Source organism: Colobus angolensis, unplaced genomic scaffold (genome assembly GCF_000951035.1).
Source record: "Colobus angolensis palliatus isolate OR3802 unplaced genomic scaffold, Cang.pa_1.0 Scaffold51, whole genome shotgun sequence".
NCBI classification, from domain to species: Eukaryota; Metazoa; Chordata; class Mammalia; order Primates; family Cercopithecidae; genus Colobus; species Colobus angolensis.
The window spans coordinates 10,499,326-10,508,339 of NW_012118599.1; the positions used below are offsets into that span (position 1 = coordinate 10,499,326).

Here is a 9,014-nt window from a genome sequence, read left to right on the forward strand (position 1 = left end):
TTTTTTTTTGAGACAGAGTCCTGCTCTGTTGCCCAGGCTGGAGTGTAGTGGTGCAATCTCGGCTCACAGCAACCTCCGCCTTCCAGGTTCAAGTGATTCTCTTTCCTCAGCCTCCCAAGTAGCTGGGATTACAGGTACACACCACCATGCCCAGCTAATGTTTTTGTATTTTTAGTAGAGATGAAGTTTCACAATGTTGGCCAAGCTGGTCTCGAGCTCCTGGCCTCAGGTGATCCACCGGCCTCGGCCTTCCAAAGTGCTGGGATTACAGGCGTGAACCACTGTGCCTGGCCGGCATGATTTTCTTTATATTTCTTCTGCTTGGGGTCATGATCTGTAAATTATAGTTTTCAAAAAAACTGAAAATGTTTCAGCTATTACTTTCCAAAATATTTTCCCTACTTGCTCATCTATATCTCTAATAACATGTATGTTAGACTTCTTTATTTTATAAGTTAATAATCTATTTATTTTTCCTTTTATTCTATGTACTTCATTTTAGATATTTTTCTTTGTTATGTTAAGTAAGTTCCATTATCTTTTCTTTGGCAGTATTTCCCATCTGTTAATCCCATCCAGTTTAGTTTTCATTTAAGATATTGAATTTTTCATTGCTAGAAGTACAATTATTTTTTAAATATCTTATCTTTCTCCCCTCATCATGCTGTTTTTTTCCTACCTTTATAAACCTGTGGAGTATATTAACTATTTTTAATATCTGTCATTTCTGGGCCTATATTTTTTCAGTGGGCTTTCTCTTGGTTTGGGGCCATTTTTCTGTTTTGTTTTTTCTAAGCCTGTTAACTTTGAATAGATGGCAAGACATAAATGTTAAGTGCCGTGGATACTGGGCTGTGTCGTATCCTTTTAGTTTAGACTTTATTATGACATCTAGTCAGTTGCTTAGAAAAAGAACTTTTCAAAACTTGTTTTTAAGCTTCAGTAAGGTAAATCCAGAGCATCATTTAATGTAAAATAATATAATCCCACTACTAAGGCAATACTCATTTAAGAGCTCTAGCTAATGGTCCATGTGCTATATGATGGTCGGACTTTTTCTTGTGTGAACACAGCCTCCATGTCTTGTGTGAGCTCTTGGCCTTATTCAGGTTCTTGCGCTTTGATTTTCCTTTCATTGTTCTTTTTCAGCCTCAATAGTTTCCTCTCACATGTGCAGAGATCAGAACTCTGCCAAATACTCAAGTAGACCGCTGTCTAGATCCCTGGAATACTCTTGCTCTCTCTATGTGAAACTTCTTCTTTTCTGATATTCTTCTCTACAAATTTTAGTCTCCTTAGCTTGGCTCAACTTAATAATACTCTCAGACCTGTGTGGATATTTCTGTCCTTGCACAGTGGCCTGGAAACTGCCAGAAGCAGGAAACTGAAGCAATCAAGGGGTTCATCTCATTCTTTACTTCCTCTGGAGATCTTTGTCCTACACTGGATTTTGCCCCATTTTTGAGTTAAGGCAGGAAGATAATACCAACTTTTGTTACTTTATCATGGCCAGGAATGGAAGTTCCAATTGGTTAAAAGTTTGACAAAACCTTAGTTGTGAGAAACTCTGAACCTTCATACAAGTTAGCAAAATTGTTTTTTCTTAGAAACGTTGCTGACTTTGATGCAAATCAGTAAATATTAGGCATGTCCTATTTCATAGACACTGATACTCTTTTAGAATAAATTATCTTTAGCATTTGCAAGTAAGTAGGGTTACATTTGCATCATAAATATTACTGAATAATTGATGTGATATTCAGATGGCTTATAGCAACACGTGGAGTGCTCCAGATTTCATTTGAAATAAAATACAGTCAAGATGTTTCAAGAACAGCAGTGGGGAAAAATCTAACTATTTGATATAAATATGAGATCATCAATATGTATGCCTTCACTCATTCAATCAATAAACATTGAGGATTTAAAGATAAGACATAATTCCTCTTTTTTGTGAAGACTGTAGTGTATAAAGGAAGACAGACATGCAAATTACTAGCTGTAATATAGTAAGATATAGTAGGATTGTAGGATAAAGACATTAGTTAAGGGATATGTAAAGTGCCATAGAAATACAGAGACCAGTGGAGAGGGCAGGAAATTGAATCTGCTCTATGGAAGGCATCACTTTCTATCACTATTATTCAATTAACATTATTAAGTACTAATAATGTGCTGTGCACTGTGCTAAGGCCTCATAGTACAAATCCTCCTCAGGGAGAGCCATGGCTAACAAACAATCACAAATGTGGTGCAGTAGCAGCTGTGGGTAAGATGTGACCAGGGAACCATGTGGTGGAGAGGACAGCCCCGGGGACAGTTATCAGGAATGCTTCCAGAGGAGATTGAGCCTCAGAAAGGGAAAGGCTTGTGGCCCAGAGCATCATCATTCAGAGAATGTCAGGTAATATAACGTGGCTAGAGCCATGTGGTATCAAGTGGGAGCTCTGGGGGAGAGGAGACTGCAGAGATAGGTAAGGGGCGGATCTTCAAGGGCTGGCTGTTTTCTGCTGTGGTGTTTGAAGATCTGTGTTTTAGAAAGTTTACTCCAGTGGTAGGATAAAGGACAGAGTAGAGGGAAGTGAAACTGGAAGCAATGTGGAAGCTAACTTGATTCAGTAATCCAGGAAATAAATTATGAAGAACTACACTGAGGGAGTCATGGAGGGACCGGAGATAAGGGGTTAAGGAGGGGAATTAAGAGCTATTTAGGAGAACAATAAAAAAAGGACTTGGTGCCTAATTGGATATGGAGAGTGATGGAGAGGATTGAGTCTATGACAATGTTCTGTCTCATTGGACTAATTGTATCATTAAGGGCTGTGTTTCCTAAACGGGTTTCCCAATCCTGCAGAGAGTTCAAAACAACCCAATGGGACACAAGGAAAAATAACAGAATTCTATTTATACTTTTTTCAGTTTTTTAGTTTCTACTTGTATGTGTCTTAGAAAATAGACACTAAACAGTGTAGTATATGTGTGTAATTTAAAATAAATGAGTATCAATATATTGCAGGGCATGCTGAAATATTTTATTATCAAGAGTGTGTGATCAAAATGCTTGGGCACTCTAGAGACAAGGAATGCAAAAGGAAAAGTGGATTTGCAGGTCCTAGGGAATTTGATGTTCCTGTAGAACATTCAGGCAGTAATTTCCAGTGGGCAACAGGGTCTAGACTTAGGTAGGACTGTCCAGCAGAGCCTTCTATGATCATGGAAATGTCTTAAATATACACTGTCCAGTATAGTAGCCCATAACCACATGCAGCTTTTGAGCACTTGAAATATGGCCAGTGCAACTGAGGAACTGAAATTTTCCATTTCGCTTAATCTTAAATTTATTTATTAAATGTATTTAATTATTTAATTATATTAAAAGTATTTAATTATTGAAATAACCACTTGTAGCTAATGGCTATGATACTGGAAAGCACAGTCCTAAAGAGAGAGACTTGAGACTGTCATTTATTGAGAGCTCCCACTGGCTCAGCACTTTATATACATTTTAAAGCAATTTAATCATCCCACTACCCTATGGAGTAGATGGTATTAAGAAAGTAAAGAGTTCAGTTCTTACTCCATCCTTTAAATAGGAAAAGAGTATATTGTAAAGAAGAGCATGTTTACTTTGAAATATGTATACTGTCTAGATCTTCTCTGTTGGAAGATGTTTATACATCTTAATCAAATAACAATTGTATTCTTTTCTTTCAGGTGGTTTGCTCTGTTAGAGGTTCAGATGTGTGTTATTTTAGTACTTTATAAATATGACTGTAGTCTTCTGGACCCATTACCCAAACAGGTAAATGTTTTCAGAATTTTGAGTATCATGACTAATTATAAATATGACATAACCACCCCCACCTACCTCAATTTTAATTACTAGAGAGGAGCTGACATTTCCTCACTTAGGCCTGATCTTAACAGGTGCCTTGGATTGAACCAGACTGAGAAGAGACTCGGTCTCCTTAATTCAGGATCTAATCTATGTACCCAATTACTACCTGGCTGGGCCTTAATAGCAGTCTTTCCACCACTTCCAGTGTTAGGAGCTCTTCAATGCACTTACCAATTTGAACACTTTTCCCTGAGTTAAATAAACATGGCCTCAACTTTGCCCTTATTTTCTTCTTTTGTTTTTTTTGAGATGGAGTCTCGCTCTGTTGCCCAGGCTGGAGTGCAGTGGCGCCATCTCAGCTGACTGCAAGCTCCGCCTCCAGGGTTCACACCATTCTCTTGCCTCAGGCTCCCGAGTAGCTGGGACTACAGGCGCCCGCCACCACACCCAGCTAATTTTTTTTTTTTTTTGTAGTTTTAGTAGAGACGGGGTTTCACCGTGTTAGCCAGGATGGTCTCGATCTCCTGACCTCGTGATCCCAAAGTGCTAGGATTACAGGTGTGAGCCACTGTGCCCAGCCACTTTGCCCTTATTCTTCTAGAAAAGTATGTCTGTGATCCAAAGTTGAACTATTGTTTTCAATGCAAGTCATAGCCCTTGGTACATCTGAAAAGCAACAGCATGGAAAAAAACTAACCTAGCAGTAAAAACAGTGAACAGAAATGAAAAGGTCATGACTTTATTCCTACTTCAAACTATTGAATATTCCAGTCATTTAAGTTTTCTGTAGGTCCATTCTCATAGATCAGTGGCTCTCGAATTGGTGTGAGCATCAGCATCACTAGTAGGGCTTGTTAGAACAGACTGGATAAAGGTGCTATTTATCGCTAGAATTTCTGATCCAGTAGGAACCAGGGAGGGGCTACAGAACTGCATTTCTTTCTTTTTTTTTTTTTTTTGGTTTTGTTTTTTGTTTGTTTGTTTTTGAGATAGAGTCTTCAAGGAGTGCAGTGGCACAATCTCAGCTCACTGCAGCCTCCACCTCCCAGGTTCAAGTGGTTCTCATGCCTCAGCCTCCCTGGTAGCTGGGCCTGCAGGTGCGCACCACCATGCCTGGCTAATTTTTTGTATTTTTAGTAGAGACGTCGTTTCACCATGTTGGCCATCTGCTGGTCTCCCAAAGTTCTGGGATTATAGGCGTGAGCCACAGCGCCCGGTCCAGAATTTGCATTTCTAACAAGTTCCAGGTGATGTTGCCGCCGCTGCTGCTTGTCTGGGTGCCACACTTTGAGGACCTCTGTTGTAAGAAATAAAAGGAAGTTCAATTTAAATCCAAATGTTTGGAAATCATGTCAAAACTTTGGGTAAAGGGTGCTATTTAAACTGGGGCTGAAGATCAGAAATTAAGCATTGCAATCTTAGAGCTATTCACATAGCATTTTGTGCTTTGATTTACTCTTGATATAATAAGGCTAATGTATGGAGAGATAAATAAAACTCTTGGGTGACATTTCAACAGGAATTATGTAAGTGCATAAGTGACACAGAAAATATTTTATTACTCACAAATATGCACATTTCAGCATTTCACTTGATTTCTTTTGCACTTCTATTTTGAGGACAAGTAACTTATCAGTGATGAAGAGCTCTCAGAATCTTATAATGAAAGGGAACTCAAAACAACTTTCACAAAGGTTCTCAGCTACCTGCTATGTTGTTGACAAAATGAACATCAGGGTCAGACTTTATGTACGTCAAATAGTAGTTCCTGATCCACTGAGTTGAATGTCACAATTTTGCTCAGGATTAAACTCAACATACAAAGATTTTCCCACCAGCAAGAAGACATCAGAATGCCTTTTCAGATGAGAAGGATGGCATTTGTTAAAACCATGGAGATTAGTAATTTTGACTAATTCCTTAGGCAGGATTTTCCCTAGCATTTTCTTCCTAAGAATTCTATTATCGGCCGGGCGCGGTGGCTTAAGCCTGTAATCCCAGCACTTTGGGAGGCCGAGACGGGCGGATCACGAGGTCAGCAGATCGAGACCATCCTGGCTAACACGGTGAAACCCTGTCTCTACTAAAAAATACAAAACACTAGCCGGGCGAGGTGGCGGGCACCTGTAGTCCCAGCCACTCGGGAGGCTGAGGCAGGAGAATGGCATAAACCCGGGAGGCGGAGCTTGCAGTGAGCCGAGATCCGGCCACTGCACTCCAGCCTGGGCTACAGAACGAGACTCCGTCTCAAAAAAAAAAACAAAGAATTCTATTATCTGTATTTAATTTCTTATACTATTTTGTACATGTCCTATTTATGTTTTGACACCACTGAGAACATTTTTTAAAGAAATGATCTCTCACGTTATAAAAAGTACAAGTCTGAGTGAATTCCCATGATCTCAAAGAGCATTTTATTTCAAAATTCTTATTCTTGAGTGAGAAACATCAATTAACATTATTTAACTATTGAACTTGTTTCAATAAATTGTAAAATCAGGTGATCAGAAAGTGCAGGAAATGGCCTTCAAATCACCAGGCTCTTCTAGGAGAAGGCAGGGATGGGTTGTCAAAGCATGTCCTGAACAGTCTATTGTCTGGTGCAGGGAAATCAGTGGACTTGGAAACTAACTCCCTTGAAGGAATTTACTTAACATAGTAGAAAAAATCAAATGCTAGAATCTCTAATTTTAATTTTGCAACAGCCCAATGTTTCATTTTACCTCAAAGGGCCTTAAGTAATGTAAAGTTAATTCCCTTCCATTATGAACCAAACAAAAAGGAAATACTACAAAGTTTAAGGATCTGTGATCAGGCAGCAGTGTCCTGATGCTGGCTGTGGGGGCTGTTCTATTTTGAGCATTAAGGAAGAGTCAACTTTAATTCTCTTGCAAAAGCAAGCACATTTTTGCTAACGTAGTGGGTTTTTATTTCTTTGTATGGTTGTTTGTTTGTTTGTTTGTTTCATTTTACTTTTTGGGTTCATAGAGCCTTAGGAAATCTCACAAAACACATGGATCCCCTTTGTAGAAAAGTGCATACTTCTTTATACACACAAAGCTGTGGATGCAATTTCAGTGGGTTCATGGACCCCTGTGACTTATTCTCTCAACTCTCCAAAGAATCTCCTTGCTAAAGAGCCCATTTTGTGCTCTATTTCATTCAAACTTGAAAATAGACTGATTCTAAATTAGATCCACCTCATCGTTCCTCATTCCTCATCTCCCCTCAGCCCTCATGGTTGACAGAAAAGGTTCCTTTTTTAATCCCCAAAACCTCAAAAATCTCTTTGTATTATTTACGATACACTGACCTCCGCTTGACCCTACACAGTTTCATATCTTATTTCTAACTCGGGCGAAAAAAGTCAGAACATTTGGAATCTACAATGTATCTTTATGGAGGCTACAGAACAAGACTCCGTCTCAAAAAATATATATATCTTTCTGGAAAATCATGATCATGAATACACTGTAAGTGGTTCACATCACCAACTCCGCATCATTCTTTAAACACCTATAGCCTGCAGTAGGGAGATCCCACCCAGCGATTCTAAATGAAGTGTCAGTTTTTGAGCCAGAATTGTAGAAAGAGCCTTATTTGTGGTAACCTCTTTAGCCAGACAAAGTGAAGGGTGGCAGGCCCAAATCTAAAGAGATTGTTATTAGAATAAGGAATTGTATTCTTTTTCTTCTGCCTGAATGGAAGGCTAAAGTTGATGTTGGACATTGTGAAGTTCATTGATGCAAACATTTCCCAACTTGAAAAACCTAAACAGTGTACATTTTAGAGAAGATTACAATGGAATAAACCTTAGGTCTGAAAATGTGGTCTTATGTCTCTTAATTTCTATTTCTTCTGCATTTCTGTTTTTAGAGTTCTCTACATTTGGTGGGTGTCCCCCAGCCGGAAGGGCAATGCCGAATTGAATATAAACAAAGAATATGACATCTGTTGGGCCTCACAAGGGCCAGGGCCTTCTGCAGGAGTGGCACCACCCCACCTGGGAGCACCTAGACCTGAGCTCTACAAAAACACACTGCTTCACTTTGTTTTGGGACTTAGTTCAAGAACACATTCAAATGGCTCATGTCTTTGGTATCTTCAACAGTAGACCAAGAATCTAACATCACTCTCGGTAATATAGAGACCGGAATACATGGTTTAGAGGAAATGATCAAATGATCCAAAAAAAAAAACCCACATTTTTAAAGAAGTTGGAATCTGATTTCATGCATAACTGTATTAAAACATTTAATAGATATAACATCATTTGAATGAAAATCTTATCACATTAAATTCACTGTGAAGGTAGCATACTTAAATCTCTATTTTGAAAAGACTATAAGGCTTAGATTTTTTAAATTTAATAATTATTTCTACAAATTTCTATTTTTCTTAATGTGATTCTCAACTAGCAATTGGAACTCCTAGGCTCCATTAACATAATTCATTATTGTAAGCATATCTAATGCTAAAAGTAATAAAATGATAATTTCTGAGAACTGTGAGGACAGAAATGGTGTCTTATATTCATTTCTATACTTTATTATGCTCAGGATTGTACCTTCTCTACAGAGTATATTCAGTAAATGTATGTTGATTGATGTATTGATTTATATTTTAATTAATGTTTAATTAATGTGTTTTGACTCAAGGTGTTTGCAATTATAGTTTGGCAGATATCGTATTTTTGCTAATACATAGAAACACAAATATGATGGTGTGCCAAGACAATTAAGTATAGTGGAATCTCTTAAAGACTTATAACTGTCAAATATTTACCATGAAATCCAGAAAAGAAATCTTACCATGTTCAGGAAAACATATGACACTAATAACAGAGTGAACACTTATGTCATAATTTATCTTCCAGTATTCCGTAAAGAGCTGCTTGCCTCTCTTATTTCACAGTGAGGAAGCTTTGTGTGGTACATGTTGTTTTTCTGTGGCTTATTTGCTTCCCTGGGCTAGAATTATCCCATGAGGTTGATAATGATTGCTTAGTCATCCATTTTCTACTAGCAAGCACATGACTCCCTAGGAGAAAATTAAGTACTTTGACGTGCATTAACTCTTCCAGACTAATGTAGTGATTTTGAAGCTGAGTTAGTAGCTCACAGCTTAGCTTATAGGCTCAGGGATCTGGAGTCAGAAGGAGCTGAAGAAAGCAGCT

At 38.3% G+C, this 9,014-nt stretch overlaps 1 protein-coding gene across 2 annotated transcripts in view; it reads left to right on the forward strand.

Annotated features, from left to right (window-relative positions):
• The window catches only part of LOC105524867 (24-hydroxycholesterol 7-alpha-hydroxylase), a 103,368-nt gene extending 95,013 nt beyond the window's left edge, over positions 1–8,355 (forward strand). Inside the window, exons 11-12 of one of the 2 annotated variants that reach the window (XM_011960292.1) lie at positions 3,715–3,802; positions 7,715–8,355. In XM_011960292.1, the coding sequence (XP_011815682.1) occupies positions 3,715–3,802; positions 7,715–7,786 (160 nt within the window). In that variant the 3' untranslated portion in view covers positions 7,787–8,355. The remainder of the gene's footprint in view (positions 1–3,714; positions 3,803–7,714) is intronic. The other variant, XM_011960291.1, reaches the window with a different exon arrangement.
• Positions 8,356–9,014: the final 659 nt, after the last annotated feature.